At 35.4% G+C, this 20218-nt stretch overlaps 1 protein-coding gene across 1 annotated transcript; it reads right to left on the bottom strand.

Annotated features, from left to right (window-relative positions):
* Nucleotides 1-6874: 6874 nt before the first annotated feature.
* Nucleotides 6875-19565, bottom strand: LOC149482882 (uncharacterized). Its single transcript, XM_089703602.1, has 10 exons — nucleotides 19332-19565; nucleotides 18984-19147; nucleotides 18363-18556; nucleotides 14095-14304; nucleotides 13565-13736; nucleotides 13269-13443; nucleotides 12562-13198; nucleotides 8184-8299; nucleotides 7486-7639; nucleotides 6875-6954 (listed from the first exon to the last, which is right to left on the bottom strand). The coding sequence occupies exons 1-10, from the start codon at nucleotides 19563-19565 to the stop codon at nucleotides 6875-6877; spliced, it is 2136 nt and encodes a 711-aa protein (XP_089559728.1).
* Nucleotides 19566-20218: the final 653 nt, after the last annotated feature.

Below are 20218 nucleotides of genomic sequence, written 5' to 3'. Positions count from 1 at the left end.
TTTATGGCTTGGGGCATATTGTTTTATCGAAATAAATGACGAATTTCCTTTTCCTTAATGACGGCGGCGTTATTAAGAAAAAGACGAAGTAATTAATTAAAACATCGTGGGCACAAATCTTTGTTAAACTCTGTATTGTATAATTAAGCCGAAGTGTACTTCTTATCATTACAGCGTAGCTCTTTAAACTTTCAAAATTGTGTTTTGTAATACGCAATGACCTTATAGGACCGTATAGGTACACACTTGTTTGAGAAGGAATTTTGCCAGCGGATTGTAAAGTCTATTACAATTTGTCAGAGTCCAGTTTTATAATACTTATATTAATTCAGTGTTACGTGTCAGATTGGTATCTGTGGAATTAAGTTTAACTAGTGTAGTATCACGCCAGCGAAGCCAATTCGCTCTCGGCAAATAACTACACAACTAAGCCTATAATATCCAACCCAAATCTAAAGTTATAGAGACTCATTTTCTAAGAGTTAATGTAAAGTTTCAAGAGATCTTTTTATATTAATGAGAATGTTTAAAAAACATAGTAAGAAAGTATTATTACTTTATTTGTGTTTAATTTTTTATAAGAGAATTGTGTAAAGAAGTTATTTTAAACTAAAACTGGTTAAAACTGTAGATGAAAAAGTAACAATAATTCTTCCTTTTAGAAAATTGCAAACTTAAATGAAACTTATTTAAATTTTTTTAATTATGCATGCATTTATTCATCATGCATGTCGCGGACTCAAATTAGTTTATCATTGTATTCACTTGGTATTCAATTTTTGTTTACGTAATTTATTCGTTTTTGTAACGAAAAGTAAATGGATGATCATTGCATTATACAGTTCGTTGAGGTAACTGCGAACAATGAGTAATTTGGAAAATTGCGATTTCCTCTTAACGTTTAAACTTATTGTACAAAAATACAGTGAACAATGTATTATTTAATAAGTTTGAACTTTTGAAGTAAAACTTATAGAAAAGTAATAATTATTCTCACAAACGACAAGCAATTAACCAATTAAAATGTGCCTATGTATGTATATGTAAATTATAAGCCTAACCTTAAATTCCACGAATAAGCCAGCAAGCTATCTAGATAAATTAAGCTCATATTATTTTGTAATTAGCCATCGGATAAACCGTAAAGGTAACCGCACCGCCTTAGGGATAGTTCAAATACCTTGAACGTATTTAGTTAGTAAACAACGGTTGTATAGAGTACGGAATGAAGCCAATCTTTGCAGACCCTGTTTAAATTAAAATTTTAAATTGAGTCTTACCTTCTGTAAATATTATATATATGGTTATAGGCAGTAATGTAATTGCGGGGATTATTAAATGAAGATAATAATGCTTATTTAGCAACTCTCCAAATGTTATCCTTATTTTTGCGCTTGTAGGATTTTGGAAGTGCATTCGTGAAAGCTACATTAAGCTATTTCGTTCTTATACTTTAGGTACCTAATTTACGCTTATGTTTTAATTTTTACATAATTATATTTCTATATCTTATTATTTCAATTATGTAACCCCAGTTTCCTTTGCAACAACTATCCATGCTAGTTGCACTCACGAATGCGCTTTAAAGTTTCTATAAGCGCAAAAATCAGGATAACATTTTGCAATGCACATTAATCGTAAATAAGCGACCGTTTCCGTCCGCAACATCCGAAAGCCATTTTAGTTTCGAGATAAACAGCCATAAAGTATTTGCGATGAAAATAAAAATGTACAGCAGCATTGTTTTAACATAAACGAATGCATTTATCGTGAACATATTACGAGTATTTGTTTAACTGGGAAAAGAGATTACTGGACGGATTAAGGGTCATATTTACATTTTTTTCTAGGAATTTTTAGTTTTCAACGATATACTATATGAGGTTTTGTTATCTTGGAAACAATTATTGCGAAAAACATAGGTATGTAAGATGGGCATTGGGCGCCGACGTAATATATGTATTTTACTACCCACAAAAAATTAATCACATCTAATAATACAAAATAATTTCACTAACAATTTTTTTTTAATATTTCTACCAAGTGAACTAGATACCTATTATTATAGTCCAAGAGCCCGCTTCAGCCAGGCGCAATTTTTTTGAGTTTGGGGGTGTCCGGCAGGGGGTTAAAACCATACTAAGTGCAGGTCCACACTGCGAGCCTAGCGCGGTTGCGACGGCGGGCGCGAAATATCAAACGTATGAAACGCGCCTTTGCGTCCACATTGAAATGACTATGGCGGAAGCCTAGTGCGACGGTAATGAGCGAGCCAGCGCGCGTAGTTTTCAAACTCTCCTATCCGCGCGTTCTGGCCACACTACGGGCCTAGTCAGCAAGCGACCCAATGCGCGGACGGCGGGGGTATCAAACCAGTTCGGTCTTGTCGCTCGACTTCTTATATTATATCCTTTATTATTTTTCGTAAAATAGCGGTAAATACTTAATTGTCAAAGCGAAACTTCTTTATTTATAAGTGCGATTCAATCTAAAACACTTATATACACCACAGTAATTTTGTAGGGTATAATCTCAATTCTTCATATAAGATTCACCCGTTATTCCTCTGTTTTATTTATTTCGTGTACAACTTCTATAACCGCTACTTGAGCTCGCGCGTCGGTGTGGCCACCGCGAGCGCCCGCTCGTCGCGCCCGCCTAGGCCGCCGCCACCGCGCATTCAGTGTGGACGCACACTAAGTGTCCGGCAATGGATGCCATCATTTTAAATATTATTCTAAAGAAAATATCAAAAAACCGAGCTTTTTGCTTTAATATATTTGAGGTGCTTTTTTTTACACCTTTGTTACCTGTTACCTGTCAAAGTAACCACTACCCAAACTACATAGTAGACTACAAGCCCGCATATGAAAAAAATATGGGTCAAATGAACCACCAGGGGTCATATCTAGAACGAAAGAAGAGCAAAAAATAATAAGATTCATCACTATGCCGTCACTTGTAAGCTGTCCAACTGAGTGCAGATGAGAATTGAAAAGTACAGGTAGACTCGGTAAATTTTGGTCATATATTTTTGTACGGCATTCTTAACCATCGATAGATCCATTAAAAATAATAAGAAACCGCTCAGTGCCGTACAAAAATGTTGGTCCACCAAGTCGGAATTTTTATTTAATTTCCGAGAGTTACCGGGGGTAAATTTGGTCATTTGACCATGTACGGCATCTGTGTCATACTATTGCTATACTGCTTTTAATCCATTATTCCGCAACGCCGTACAAAAATCATGGGGACAAGGGGAAAAAATCGAGAGTTGCAATCCCCTCTCTTTCCCCACTCCAGGGGGTCATTTGACTAAGTACGGCTTCGGTTCCAAAACATTATCTAGCACTCAAAAGTACTATTAAAAGCAATGCCGTCAAAAAATAATTGTTCTTTTAAATGTATACCAATAATCATCTTAATTTCATCGAATTCTTGATATAAAGAGCTGTAAGGTCATTTGACCCTGTACGGGAACTTTTTTTTAACATGATATTGTAAAATTCAATTGTTGTATAGTATTGCCGTTCAAAAGAAACCGTTCTAAAAAAAGTTATAGAGAAATGCAACACCAGAAATTTTGTTAAAGTTTAAACATCGTAGATTAATGAAATATAATAGTTTTCTACACTTTATTCGTTGTTTTAAATAGTATAAACATAGATAAATTAGGAAAAAACGATGCCGTACATTTTTGTGCAGACCACATCTTTTAGGCTGATGAAAGCGACGAAAGCTACAATTTTAAGGGTGCTTTATGGCCATTTGATACAGTACGGCATTAACATATTTTTACCCAACTACGACAAAGCAAAAGGAGGGTTATGGTTTTGACAGGTCATGTATGTATGTTCATCTATTCCCTCGTAACTTCTAAACTACTTATCAGAATTCGACAAATGACATATCATTAGAAGCGTCTGAATTGTTCACTGGATAACCAGCGACCAACTAGCTAAAGGCTATATGGGGTTTCACAAAATCTAATGTGGCGCCCTCTAGCGGACAAAACATACAGAGTAAAAAAATAAAGTTAAGATAAATATGCCGTGTTTGGTATCATTTGAAAGCGCTTTACTTGTACATTTTGAATATGTATATATTACTAGCATTTGCTTGTGACTTTACCTGTATTCATGGGCTGATTGCATATAATTCACATCTTTTCGTTCATAGCTTTTTTATTAGTTCATCAATTTAACGGAGTCCATTCCACTTGACTCCGACTTTCCAAGGTGATAATTAACCACCTCGAGCTTCTTAATATTAATGTATATTTATATTTTATTATCAAAATATAAAGCAAACATTTCGTTATATGGATTTTTTCTTTTTCAGATTTTTCCCCTTTGAACCAACGAAAATGTACGGCACATGAAAAAATATTATCTATGCATAAAATACTTTAAAAATAAATTTATTTCGTGTTGTGTCAAATGACCCCCTGGAGTGGGGAAAGAGAGGGGATTACAACTCTCGATTTTTTCCCCTTGTCCCCATGATTTTTGTACGGCGTTGCGAAATAATGGATTAAAAGCAGTATAGCAATAGTATGACACAGATGCCGTACATGGTCAAATGACCAAATTTACCCCCGGTAACTCTCGGAAATTAAATAAAAATTGCGACTTGGTGGACCAACATTTTTGTACGGCACTGAGCGGTTTCTTATTATTTTTTAATGGATCTATCGATGGTTAAGAATGCCGTACAAAAATATATGACCAAAATTTACCGAGTCTACCTGTACTTTTCAATTCTCATCTGCACTCAGTTGGACAGCTTACAAGTGACGGCATAGTGATGAATCTTATTATTTTTTGCTCTTCTTTCGTACTAGATATGTCCCGTGGTGGTTCATTTGACTCATATTTTTTTCATATGCGGGCTTGTAGTCTAAGTCGCTCATCGTTCTTACCTGTGTTGGTGACGTGCGCAGACAAACTTTCTGGTTTTATAATATATTGTGCGCCTGGCTGAAGCGGGCTCATGCTCTATTAATTATTAGGTACTTGCTGCCCCAGCAGACGTTGATCTGCCCTATTGCTCCTTTTTCGTGTTCTATAATCGTTACTTTATTATCGCGAGACTCTAGTTTAATTAACCAACGTGGCTAAGAAATGTTATTACCTAAAGAAACAGCACTTAAGTTTCTTCCTTTAATTCTATTTAAGACGAACGCAAAAGAAAATATAATTTACCTACCTCTACTTGTAGCTCTACCTTATTAATTTTCTCTTATCATTACCTACTTCATGGCTTGCTTTATTTTTTAACTTTGTTTTAAACATGTATTCGGCTCTGAATTTACTACGCAAGTGTTATCCTATTACCAATTTTCATTAAATACTTAATTACAAGCAAATAACGAAATTTTTCCTACTTACATTAAATACCTAATTATAAGCAAATTACGAAATTCACAACTTCGTCACACCATTCAGTTTCTTTTTTAGGTATTTCTTCAGAATAAATAAAAACGTCAATAGTAAAAAAATATTCTCATTTGTGAGTAAAAAGCCTTTCGCTTCACCATTGCAAATCGCGTAATATCCATCGATGCATAATGCCCGCTCGCCGCGCTATAAACAAAAATAATGCTCGACACCAACAGTGGTTCAAAAGGACTTTAACAACATTATATTTATGCTACCTATTGATAAGATATACGATTTATTTTACTGTATTTTTATATTGTTACATGATTGTAGGTACTATAGGGACAGGACAGGAGGGGAGGAGGTTATCAATTCGGCCGGTATGTTTTTTTTTTATGTATGTACACCGATTACTCCGAGGTTTCTGAACCGATTTACGTGATTCTTTTTTTGTTCGATGCGGGATGGTGTCGAATTGGTCCCATAAAAATTTTATTCGGATAGGCCCAGTAGTTTTTATTTTATAAGCATTTTTGTCTGTATTTGTAAATGTTGCAAGTGCAAGTTTGAAGTCGGTTGTTTTTAACGCAGTTATCAGTTATCACTTGTTTATAATACTCATTGTACTTATAGAAGTCAAATCGTACCTATCGATAAATAAACTAAGTACTTACTTACCTACATATTAAAACCTTTGTAGTTCCAATTCACGTATCTACTTTCTAATCAGAACCACATCAGAACGCAGTCACGGTCAACCTGTTTATAAGCAATAACACCAAGTTTCGTAAACAGTTAATTATGCAGTACTAAAAGAACAAAACATAAACGATTTGGAAAATAATTTTATGCCGTACTTACCCAGCAAATTCAACTCTCGTTAGAACATATCAACTCGGTAGAGTTATTTCAAACAAGCTTAAACATTTGCGACAAACTTGACTAAGTATGCACAAATTTTCGTACAATTATTCACTTACTTTGCCTTAAATTATTTCACCTTGCGTACCTACGAAAAGTTTTTCTTCACACGATTACCATTAAACGAATTAACGTGTTACAAATTACTCGTAGGAGAAATGAAAGAAGTGTCAGATTAATCAAAAGCTGATAAATTGTTACCTACATAATATATAGGGCAAGAAAAGTCGGCTGTGAGTACTAAGAAAATCAGTCGCTTTTGCTTGAATGGACTACATCTCAGATGCAAGAAGTCGTTTGAAACTTAACAATGAAAGCTGTAATTATAACTCGGTAAGCACTAACCGCTATTCAGGAAGGTTAATCGGAACTAGACCGCCTGTTTGTGTTTCAGATTATTTTAACTTGAAGCCATCGCGTCCAACATTATAATGTAGAGTTTTACAGTTCAAAATATAATCCGAAGCATTTAATTTCGCGTATCCAAAAGAGCTTATTAAAACTGTAACTATCATTTAATGAAAGAGATCTCTTTGAAAGTCATCGTGTTTATTTTGTAACATTTTTTTTTATTATTTGATGCAATTTTTGCTGGGACCTTTTTTAAAAATATTTTCAAGTATTGCACTCCGGGATTGTGATGCATTTGGTACTGAAATTGAAATGAAATGAAATTGAAAATGCACAATTGACTTAAATAATTATAAATTTCACTTTTAAAAAAGAGATTTCAATATCCATTTTTGTGAAGGACATTGAAAACTCATAATGATGGGCGGTGGCCTTTTCGGCATGATTCAAACCTAACTGTAACTAATTACACTAATGAGCTCAAAATGAGCTTAAGTCTCTTTTACTTGTCCTTTCCAGAAACCTTAAATTCAGAAGCATTCCATTATTCATGTCTCTTAAATTAATCAACTTTATATAAAATTTTAAACTATTAGTTATTAACAATAATTCTCGGAAAATCAACTACTATTAAATTGCGATTAGTCTCTGAACTTCTGTGATTACTGCCGTTCAGAAAACTATATCAACCACCTGAAATCACTACATAGTATATAACGAAGTCACATAATATAATATAATATACGTCTTTAAAACTACGCAACGGATTTTGATGAATTTTTTTTAATAGAAAGAGTGATTCTTAAGGAAGGTTTTTCTAGTTTATAATTACCTAAATTAATATCATCTCGGAAGGTACACCCGGGTCGCGGTGGCGAGCACAGTTCCAATCTAAAACTGGATAATTCATCGGGAGATGGCATCTCATTACGGCATGGTGTCGAACGTAATTTATTCGCTAGTAAACGACCGAACTTTAGCATTGCCTGCAAATTGGTGTTAACCCATATTTATTATCTAACTCTTGGTTACACCTATACATTTAGTATATTCAAAACTTATATAGTTTGCTATGACGCATGTTATTCATTAAAAACTAATTACTAAGAAATACAATCAATTTTAAAGGTACAAGTCCTTGTAGATATAATTAATGTAGCTAGCAAAATACGTGTGTAATGTGTATTACTTCCATGTTATGCTTTCAGTCCACTCCTTCGGGGAATACAAGATGTTATGTAATTTTACATTATATACGAGCAGAATAGAATAGCTTTCTATATGAATATTATGCAAAAATTTTGATAGAGGTGGATCTTAGTCCAGCATTACTTGAAATAGGTTTTTGCTATAATAAGCGAATCATAATATTAAAGTTAGTACGTTTAATTTGAACAATGATTTTGACGACAAACATTGCTAGTATCATAGATATCAGTTATTAAACACCAAGTGATATGAAGAAAATTTGACAAACGATGATACCTAACCAAACTAAATATACATATTAATTAATTTACTATGACTTACAGAACGAGCTGGTAAAGGTAATGTAGGACGCACATACACTGGAGGACATGCCAGTAATACCGACAAAGGTGCATACATTTTTAATATGGAGAATGGCATAGGTGATATAAGCATATCTGAAATATAACTTACGTTATAATGATAGGAAATTATATTATGATAACTACAATCTACATACTTGTAAATTCAGTGACACAGAACTACTTCATTAAAATCTCATTAATAAAAAAATAACGTAGGTAGGTGACATAATTAACTCTTTTGTAAAAGAATGTAAAATCTAAAGCAAAAAGAATGGTTTTATATTAAAATGTACTTAACTTAAAGTAAATTTAAATATTTATCAGTTGATTCTTCAAGGCAGGAAATACTAAACGATGCTTGATTACAACATATCTACAAGTAGGCCAGTAGAAATCGACACTAAAAAACCCTAAATTCGCAAAGCACGATGTAGTTCTGCATTTTTGGTATGTTGTTTGGATCAGTTTGGGTGATGTAAATCCCAATTTGCAACTTCGAAAAAGTTGTGCTCGCTGCGCACCGCGTAATAAACTGCGAAAATTTGGGTCATTTTTCACTTTTTGCTCTAAAAGTCATAAACTATGCGTTTCCGACAAGTAACATTCACTACATAAATAAAGCTAATTAAATTTGCAACAATTTAAGCCTAACATAAGCTCTCTAAACCTTATAACAACTAAGCTGTGGCCTTTCAAAGATAGTCAGTTTTTCCCGAAAATTTCCAATTTTTAGTTTTGCTCCCGTTTGAACCAAAATATTGGCAAAACCGCTCGTTCTATGAGAAGGTCGTAAAATAAAGTTGTAGAAAATTTAATTTTCTTTTATAAGAGCACAACACAATCGCTCACAATCTGCATATCAAAACATAACCTGGGAGTACCTCCACGCGGTGAAGGCGGTAACTGTGAAAACTGGCTAAAACTCCCATCAACTAAACACATTTGTTTCGGGCTTATGTTTTGTTTTTGATTTTCGCACAAGATAGTAATAAGAAGTAGCCCATCAACCTCTAGAACATCGGGCCCTATGAATCTTCGGAGCATTTGTTTCCTTTGTGCGGAGGAAATCACTGAGGAGTTTCTCCAGCTCCAAAACAAACTTCCCAAATCACGCAGAAATGAGGACAGTTAGGGAATCAATGCTCGATGCAGCCAGTCGTCGAGGTGATACATTGAGCAAGTCATTGATCGTCTTACAGCCACTTTTGACCTCGTTGCATCTGATGCCAGGTACCATAAGTTATGCCAAAAGAAGTTTTACTGTCTTCCATTCAGCGTGCGAGAGAAGAAATCCTCAGAACCCAAAAATTTCCCAGAGTGCATGGAATACATAATATATTCCTATCTTTCTAATAACAGGGAAGAATGCCAGTTTTCCTTGAATGAACTCATTGATCAAATCAAAGGCGAATACAAACCTGACATCAGAACTGTCAAAACACACCTCCAGAATCACTTTGGCGAGTGCAGCTTCTTAGTCAAACATTTAATTTGCGTATAATCTTTTTTCCTACTTTCTCAAATTTTGTAATTTTGTTAATTACCTACCTGCAAATGAAGAAGTATTACCCTTTTTATGATTTTATATGCCCTCAGTTTCAATTCTTTAAAAATCTATTTCTACCTTCTTTTTGTTTTTCAGATATTGTGAGTGAACTATTTGTCTCACAGACTTTGTTCTATGCTCTAATGAAAGAAAATTAAATGCACTACAACTTTATTATATGACCTTCTCATAGAACGAGCGGTTTTTGCCAATATTTTGCTTCAAACGGGAGCAAAACTAAAAATTTCAATATTTCGGGAAAAATGAACCACCTTCGAATGGCCACAGTTTAGTCGTTATAAGGTTTAGAGAGCTGTAATTAGGCTTAAATTGTTCCAAATTTAATAACCTTAATTTATGTAGTGAATGATACTTGTCGGAAACGCATAGTTTATGACTTTTAGAGCAAAAAGTGAAAAAAGTCCAAAATTTTCGCAGTTTATTATTTGCGTATAATCTTTTTTCCTACTTTCTCAAATTTTGTAATTTTGTTAATTACCTACCTGAAAATGAAGAAGTATTACCCTTTTTATGATTTTATATGCCCTCAGTTTCAATTCTTTAAAAATCTATTTCGACCTTCTTTTTGTTTTTCAGATATTGTGAGTGAACTATTTGTCTCACAGACTTTGTTCTATGCTCTAATGAAAGAAAATTAAATGCACTACAACTTTATTATACAGGGTGGCCCGTTTATAGTGGTCCAAAAATTTTTTTCAGCTTGAGAGCATCATGAGTAATAATTTAAAACATACTTTAGTTAAGCGAAAACTTATGGTTTAGAAATTATGATTTTTTTTTGTAATAATCCGGAGTTTCAATATTTTTGACGCAAAACCAATCTGTTATGAAAACTACTGGACCGAATTGAATGAAATTTGGTATAGGTATAGCGCAATAACCTACCTATCGCGCTATATTCTCATTTTGTGTAAATAATAAGACTGCATTTTTTTATTTTAACTTTTTCTGTAGTTTTTTTAATTTCTCGGCAAAATATTGATTTTTCGAAAAAATCCTGTGAAAAAAAAATGTACTACCAAGGTTTTGCTGGTACTGCTAAAAACTACCTTAACATATGGTTATTCTTTACACAAAAAATCATAGTTGTCCTTCGATTGTAACATCTTCAAAAACAACATCATGTACATTAACACATGAAAATCGAAAAATTACGAAATTTACCATAATGTAATTTTAATCATTTTAAACGGCCAATTTTTGATTAAAGAACCATTTATTGCCATAAAAGTCGTTACAAATCAGTATTCACATGGCTATAAAACTTAAAATGAATAAAATAAAATTTTAACCTGCCAGCCAAGATAACTTAACTTTATTTCTAATGCCAATTTATTGAGTTTTTTTTTTATTATTTAGTTTTTATGTTTAAATCTTAATAAAAGGTTTGGAGAATTCATAAAACAACATAAATATTAATTAACATATTGTTTATTTTTTACAAAAGGTTTTCGAATTGCCTAACAGCCATTAAAGAAAGCCGGCAGCCATTTAACAGGCTGCGAAGAAATTTCTTACGCAGATTCAGATTATGTTTAGCGAAAGGCGGGCGGCATTTCGAAAACCTTTTGTAAAAAATAAATAATATATGTTAATTAATATTTATGTTGTTTTATGAATTCTCCAAACCTTTTATTAAGATTTGAACATAAAAACTAAATAATAAAAAAAAACTCAATAAATTGGCATTAGAATAAAGTTAAGTTATCTTGGCTGGCAGGTTAAAATTTTATTTTATTCATTTTAAGTTTTATAGCCATGTGAATACTGATTTGTAACGACTTTTATGGCAATAAATGGTTCTTTAATCAAAAATTGGCCGTTTAAAATGATTAAAATTACATTATGGTAAATTTCGTAATTTTTCGATTTTCATGTGTTAATGTACATGATGTTGTTTTTGAAGATGTTACAATCGAAGGACAACTATGATTTTTTGTGTAAAGAATAACCATATGTTAAGGTAGTTTTTAGCAGTACCAGCAAAACCTTGGTAGTACATTTTTTTTTCACAGGGCGTTTTTCGAAAAATCAATATTTTGCCGAGAAATTCAAAAAACTACAGAAAAAGTTAAAATAAAAAAATGCAGTCTTATTATTTACACAAAATGAGCTTATAGCGCGATAGGTAGGTTATTGCGCTATACCTATACCAAATTTCATTCAATTCGGTCCAGTAGTTTTCATAACAGATTGGTTTTGCGTCAAAAATATTGAAACTCCGGATTATTTAAAAAAAATATCATTATTTCTAAACCATAAGTTTTCGCTTAACTAAAGTATGTTTTAAATGATTACTCATGATGCTCTCAAGCTGAAAAAAATTTTTGGACCACTATAAACGGGGCACCCTGTATGACCTTCTCATAGAACGAGCGGTTTTTGCCAATATTTTGCTTCAAACGGGAGCAAAACTAAAAATTTCAATATTTCGGGAAAAATGAACCATCTTCGAATGGCCACAGTTTAGTCGTTATAAGGTTTAGAGAGCTGTAATTAGGCTTAAATTGTTGCAAATTTAATAACCTTAATTTATGTAGTGAATGATACTTGTCGGAATCGCATAGTTTTTGACTTTTAGAGCAAAAAGTGAAAAAAGTCCAAAATTTTCGCAGTTTATCACGTGGTGCGCAGCGAGCACAACTTTTTCGAAGTTGCAAATTGGGATTTACATCACCCTAACTGACCCAAACAACATACCAAAAATGCAGAACTACATCGTGCTTTGCGAATTTAATGTTAATTTCCACTGGCCTAAAGTTTCAAGATTTTTTCTGTGATTACTTACTAGGATACAAGCGTGTCGCATAAGTATATGAAGATGAAAACAAAGTTTTCATAGAAGAATAAAAGTCTTCCGCCATATGCCAGATTTGTAAAATAGGACCGTGCCGTCTTCCTTCCACATAAAAAATAACCTTATCCCCTGTATCTAATACAAACCCCGTTAACAAATTATCCCTTTCTGAACTTGCCAATATTTCATCGTTGATCTCAGTTATTTTACGAAGCAAAGCTATGACGGTATTTGAATCGTCAACAAAACAATATAATCTCGATAAACTTAGGCATAATTCCTTTGGCCTACATCCAACAAAACCTATCGAGACCTCTAACGTCATTTGTGCTTGTAAAATGATAGAGGGCTGAACGATTATATCAGGCTTCAAAGGCTTTCGGATGCCATTTATATCATTTGTACAGATACCTTCGCGTTCTAGGTTAATTACCCTTCTGTCGAGAGGGAATAACGAAAATTCTCCTCGCACCAAGCGATTAATTCCTTTAGACAAGACACTTGCATCGATTTTTGTTATTGCAATACATGCATCATGCACATCGTTGATTGGTGATCTTGATATTATATCTTGATTAAAAAACTTTGTATTGCTATTGCTGTTAGAGGTTTGGAGTATTCCTCGTAACTGAAAATTTAATATAAAATCTAGCCCAAAGCGTCCAAACAAGAAATTAAGTATAAAATCGTAATTCTACCTCAATTTCAAATAGATTATCCAAAAATGATGACGTCACATGTGGTGCTATGCAATGTTCTAACGGGATAGCATGGCGGTCGTTAAAATTTACTTGTTTCTTTGTTTTAATTTGTTGTGTAGCAGAATCGTGTACTTCGTCCCCAATTTTCCATCGTGTATATAATTGAGATATCCTGAAATGTTATCAGATTGAATATGATTTTGAGAATCAGAATATTTCATATGAGTAAAAATTTAATAATGGAAGTAATAGATACTAATTTTCACGTGAAAAGTGCCCAGCATAATAAATACCTCGCTTTTTTAAATGCTTCTAAAGGTACATCGCTCAATGATTCCACATTCACGAATATAATTGGTAAATCATCATGAGCAGGAAGATTATTACTGCTTATTAACACTATTATTTCCCCGAGTTCCGCTGGTCGGTCACCGATAGTTTCAAATTGTGTTATCCTCCCAACTCCTGAAATAATTTAGGTCATTAGCTTCTAAAATTCCCTTAATTTTTTTTTTGCTATAATCTATCTAGATTTAGGCACTTAGGACGAGCTTGACAATAAATCCATCACGTTGTCCTAAAACCTTTGTCGTCTATAAGGCCGAATGATTATTATTTTTATCACTAGTCTTTAAGAAAGCCTAATGTTGTTTAAAACTGTTTTTTTCTCTTTCTTCATTTTCAATTTTCGTCAATAATATTGCAATATTACTATTCATATTGTAATAAACTAGTCAAAAAGGGTAACTGTTAATAAATAATCATCATCCTCATAATCATCGGACAAGACAACATGCTACATAATATTAGAGACAAAATATACCGGCCAATATAACGTCACCAGTAAGGTTTATTTCAAACTTTATTTTTGGGGCTTCCAGAATTTTCTTTTTTTCTTTTGGAAATTTAGATTCTCGTCTATCTCTTGGCTTGAACGCTTCTTCAGGTTCAGGTTCTATTTCTTCCTCAGACATAATTCTACTTAGAATTGTTTCTTGAACTTTTGAAATCACAGCATCTTGATGTCTGATGTCTTATAAGAATAGGAATAAAAAATATGAAAATAGGTCATGAAAAATGCATTACAAATAGCTATTTGCTTTACGCTCGAATTCTAAGTAAAAAGCGCAGCAATGTCCTAATCATTAATTCAACGAAACAAAACACAATACTTACTCGAAATCAATTTTTACTCCGCAAATGATATTTGTATCAGTAATGAATACTTTTTTTTTTTTTTTTTTTTTTTTATACTTGATAGGCAGGCGTTTGACCACTATCCCGCCTGATGTAAAGCGGTGATGCGATCTATGTAGGAGCACGTCTGCCTAGAAGAAGCCTATTCACTCTAGACTTGAAGAGCTGCAGATTGTAATGGTCTGGGAATACCGACGATGGAAGAGAATTCCACTCCTTCGCAGTTCGAATGAAAAAAGAGTTCGCATAACGCTGAGTGCGTATGAGCGGTATATCGACTGTGAAGGGATGGAGTTCCATTCCGCACCTGGATGTCCGATAAAGAAATGGAGAAGGTGGAATGAGGTGGTGGAGTTCGTGTGCACATTCACCGAAATGTATTTTATAGAAGACCGACAGACATGCAACTTGCCGGCGATGATCCAGACTTTGGAGTTTACTACGAGTCAATGAGGGATCGGCAATAATTCTGCAAGCTCGCCTTTCAATGGAGTCCAAAGCTCCAAGGTGAGTTTTGGCGGAACCCGCCCAAAGATGGCTACAGTACTCCACACACGACCGAACTTGGGCTTGATAAAGTTTAAGAAGCTGTTCCGGTGTGAAGTAATGTCTCACTTTAGCAAGTATTCCAAGTTTTTTGGCTGCTACTTGGGCTTTGGACTCAATGAATTGGCCGAAATTGAGATTTGCAGAAATCGATACACCAAGTAGATCAAGGCTGTTGGTTAATGAGATCGGTACGCCGCAGAAATATGGAGTCAGGTGAAGGGAAGTCCGTTTGGCAGTGAAAAAACACGCTTGTGTTTTTTTTGCGTTAAACTCAACTAGATTAGCGTCACCCCAACTAGCGACATCCTGTAAGGCTGAGTTCATACGCGTAACCATGGCCTGCCGCTCGGATTTGGTAATGATTTGGGATGCTTGGGCATTGGATAGATACCTCTCTACAACAGTAGTATCATCTGCATATCCGAACATGTTTGGTTTGAGAAGGTCGTTTATATGCAGAAGAAATAATGTTGCAGAGAGGACGGATCCCTGAGGAACGCCGGCATTAATAGTCATTTCATCTGATGAACAGCCATCAATAATGACACGAATCGTACGTTCTTTCAGGAAATCTTCTATCCAAGCACAAAGAACATTGGGAATACCGTACGCTGGAAGTTTGCTCAGTAAACTAGCATGCCAAACCTTATCAAATGCTTTGGAGATGTCTAGGGAGACGGCCAACGCCTCTCCATGATTCTCCAAGGCTTCGCCCCATTGGTGTGTAGCGTGCGCTAGAAGATCGCCAGTCGACCTCTTTTTGCGAAAACCGTATTGGCGGTCGCTGAGGAGGTCGTTGGCTTCTAGGTGTGCGAGTAGTTGTTCATTCAATATACGCTCCATAATCTTAGAGAGTATGGAGGTTATTGATATTGGCCGATAGTTAGCGGGTTCAGCACGACTACCTTTTTTGGGCACAGGTTGAACATTTGCTACTTTCCAACTCTTAGGAACTATTCCCGATTTTATAGATAAGCGGAAGAGGCGTGTGAGGACAGGAGACAACTCCGGTGCACAGTTCTTAAATACTATCGCTGGCAAACCATCTGGTCCGCTGGCTTTATTTACGTCTAGATTACGAAGGGTTTTTAGAACTGTCTTTTGTGTGATATTAATGCTAGACATATATGAGCCACAATGCGGAACTACTGGTGGACATTTATTCCCAGAATCCAGACGCGAATTATTTGCGAAAAGTGATGCCAATAAGTCAGCTTTTTCCTTCGCGCTATGTGCCAACGAACCGTCAGATTTGAGTAGCGGTGGTAGTGAAGGACGACAGAAGTTTGACTCGACAATCTTGGCAAGAGACCAAAAAGCCTTACTACCTGAAGGGTAGGATATCAGTTTCCTGCCAATATTCTGAATTCGGTCGAATCGAGCTTTTCTGATCACCTTTTTGGAGTATTTGGCAGCCTTATTAAATGCCCTCTTTTTTGAGCGCAGATCTGGAGCTTTGCGTAGTCGAGCATCAACCCAGGCTTTATAAGCTAAGAGCTTCCGTTTCTCTGCAGTGATGCAGTCGGAGTTAAACCAAGGTTTAGCTTTGCCATCAAAGTTAACGTCAGAGAAAGGAATATAATACTCCATTCCCTGACGAATAACATCAACGACATTATCCGCGCAGCTGGAAGGATCGGCCGACGAGAAGCAGACTTGTCGCCAAGGATAACTTGCAAAAAAGTGACGCATCTCTTCCCAATCTGCCAGCTTGTATTTCCATACTCTCCGCTTGTAACTGGTCGTAGTGTCTGGAGGAGGATAGTTTGATACTGTTTTCACCAGACAGTGGTCAGATGATCCTAGAGGTGCAGAGACTGATACTGTGTGTCTGTCTGGATTTGTTGTTAACAGAAGGTCTAAGCAGTTTGCTGTGTGGTCTTCGATGTCAGGAACACGTGTTGCTTCGTGGACCAGCTGGGAGAGATTATGAGTCAGTGCAAAGTTGAATGTTTCTCTACCCGCATGGTCGGTTTTTTGGAATGGAAATAGCCATTCGGCGTGACAGGCGTTAAAGTCTCCCAGAAAGACCAATTCAGCGTCAGGGTACCGGCTTCCAACCTCATCAGCAGCTTCACTAAGGTAGTTAAGTAACCTAGTTGTCTCAAAGTCACCACTGTGTGATCGATATACACAGGCATATACGATTTTATGGATGCCCATGTCCACCATTGTCCACAGGACTGAAAAACTGGGCTCTTCAAGTTGACGAAGACGCAATAGGCAGATATCGTCGCGAACATAAACACAAGCTCCGGCTTTTGGCTTGAAATTATACTCAATGGAATAGCCTGGATACTTCAGGTATGTTGCATCAGCGGGGTTCTTAATTTGCGTCTCCGTAAGGAATAGTAGATGCGGCTTCTCTGTCTCAAGATGGTAATGGACTGAAGGTAGATTAGAGTGCAAGCCTCGGATGTTAGTGAGGTGCACTTTGAAAGAGAGGAAGTGCAGCCGCTGTAAAACCTTATTTCCTTTATGAGACTTTTTCATTTCTTAATTTCTTTAGTTCGGTAGAGTGAATAGGCGGGAACTGTTGGTAGTTGAACGAGGCTTAGCATAAAGAACCACCCGAATACAGGCAGGATCTACATTGATGGGGTCTAGTTTGGAGACTGCGGGGACGCCCGAAACCCCCCGAATATTGCCAACGGGTCCTCTCATCCGGTCGCCAACCGGCACGTTGGAGCCAACTCGGGATTATACACAGGCGGCGGGGCAGCCTTTCATGGGTGGCTAACCCACTAATTGGGCCCCCTACAACCTGCGGTCGGCCAGCGGTAAACCGTTTCTTCGGATCCCGCTACCCTCCAAGACTAGACGCCAGATGCAGAAAAACACTGCTGTACTGGATTCGGTTCTTAAATGCAAAGCTACTGTTCAGACCCAACCATTCACCAGAAGGGCTTCACCCAACATCATGCCGGAACACGACGAATCGCTTGGCGACAAGGCTTTGTTGGGTGGGTGGTAACTAGCCGGGACAACTGTCTTCCACCAGAATATACGGTTACTCGTTTGGCACAACCCGGGGGACACGTGTAGGGTATCGAGAGTTAAAACCTACGGACGCGAGTAACATCGCCCCCCAAAAATAATGTGCAATGTTCCAAATAATTTACATATAAAATAACAATGTCAATTTGTTGCCAATATTAAGAAGGTACTCTACTATTCCGACATAATAAATTAAATTAAAATTAATGAAAATGAATGAAATGATAATAAAATTTGCCCTTTTATATTGAGAGCATCAAATATGAACGCATCATTGCCAGAACCTTCGGCAATGCATTTTAAGTGAGTAATCTCGCATAAAATTATGGAAATTTTTGAAATCGCAACCTGACACGATATTGGGACAGTCAAATACTCCATCCAAATAAGACTTCGGTATAAATCCAACCACGTTACTCCATATAATGTGTTGAATAAATGATTCTATACTCTCCTCTTTTTCAATGACAGTACCAAAATATCTTCGCTCACCAAACTTCAAATCAGGCAGATATACTTCCACATTTTTGTCATTCTTTGCACTTAAAATAAAATAATTATACGATATGTTCATTATAGATAAAGGAAAGGAAGTAATTGTACGATTAGTGTTAAAATTAACAGTATGACATTTTCCATTACTGTTTTTGAAAATAACAACGACGTACAAGACCTGTTTCTTGGATCCATTTTTTTAAAAGTAGGTAAGTAAGTGTGACAAACCTTATGTGATACAATTTTTCTCGATTATCTGGTTAATTATAGGAATTCAGGGAAAATATTCGCTTCCAATTTCATAAAAACAAAATAACTTCATTGCCCTCATTCACAAACAAAATAAGCTCAATTTCATCAATCTCTCAAAATGCGAAGAATAATACAATTATTTTATATTTTAACAGTTCAAGAATTGAACAGAAATCTCATCGGATTCGATGGTAAACTAAATTAAATCAAAGTACTGTTTACTTCGCACTGAGTGCCCCGAAACCAAACGTAGGTGTCACTGTAGCTACGAAGTTCTGGAAATCTATAACTCTGACAGGAAAGGCATGGCGTATTGAAAAAGCAAACCAGCGTCTCTCCAAAAACTGCCACGTTCGAACCCATCCGTATTGCATTCCACACCAAATCTGCACATCGAATATGTATTCTTAAGTGATTTATTTTTTGGTACATTCTTCTATATCTATAAGTTGATATAACATCCTGTTTTAGCATCTATTCATGACTCAACTTTATGCTTCTGTTGTACGTAGTAGTAGTCGTAATAGCATGTCTTTCTATAAAATTATCCAAAGAAGCGATTTTACCAACCTTAACCACATGAGGCCAGATCAAAATATCCACATCATAAATCTGCCCTGGGTATAATTGATATTGTACCTTTATCCCTTGGTAACATGTCCCTAAATCTATCCAGCCTTCATTGCAATCATGCCAAACATCCAGACCGAGTATCTCTAAAACAAATGTTAAGGTAAAGGCACTTTTAGCATGTGATTCATTGCTGCTCACGATTACATTTTTATTGGACACTCCTTTATTCATATTATTTTATTTGAATTTGATAAACAATCGTTCCTCCTTTCGACAGTTCATAATCTTGAGTTGACACATGAAGACATGCGAAACGAGTGCAAACTCTTTTCTCATAAAAAAGTAAGGGGATACCGTGAAGTTCATATAATATTTTGTTATATAAGGCAACCCACAGAACCACAGAACAGTATTAAAAACCACAACATGACCACAACCGTACTATCTAAAAGTGAACAACCTATGGACTTGTAGACCATCTAATTTCAAATCGAAAGATTGAATAACCATGACTGCTATGTTTAAGAGTGTTTCAAATAAAATGAACCTATATTCGTTACGATCACCTATGGATATGGATTATCAAATGTAATAATTTGTAAGTATAAAATATTTTATCCAGTAAAATTCAAATTCAAGATGTATTTTTTTCATTACTCATAGCGTTTCATGCTTGACAATAAACTAATAAATCCTATAGATAGCTAGTATGAGATAGTTCCAGCCTTTTTACCTTTTTTACCTTACGTAAAAATGACGAAAATATGCTGAAAATTTATATTATTTCAGATTTATTAAAAACCATGTAACGAGAAGTGTACCGTTATGACGTATGAATATGTCTACGTCAAATAAGGCAAAATCAACAGTAGAAGAAGGGGAAG

This window comes from Colias philodice, chromosome 14, assembly GCF_061535455.1.
Source record: "Colias philodice isolate Cphi_HAF_F1 chromosome 14, ilColPhil1 Martin Lab GWU primary, whole genome shotgun sequence".
In the NCBI taxonomy this organism is placed as follows: Eukaryota; Metazoa; Arthropoda; class Insecta; order Lepidoptera; family Pieridae; genus Colias; species Colias philodice.
Note: the sequence above shows the minus strand (reverse complement) of the source record. Positions and strands in the feature narration are given on the sequence as shown.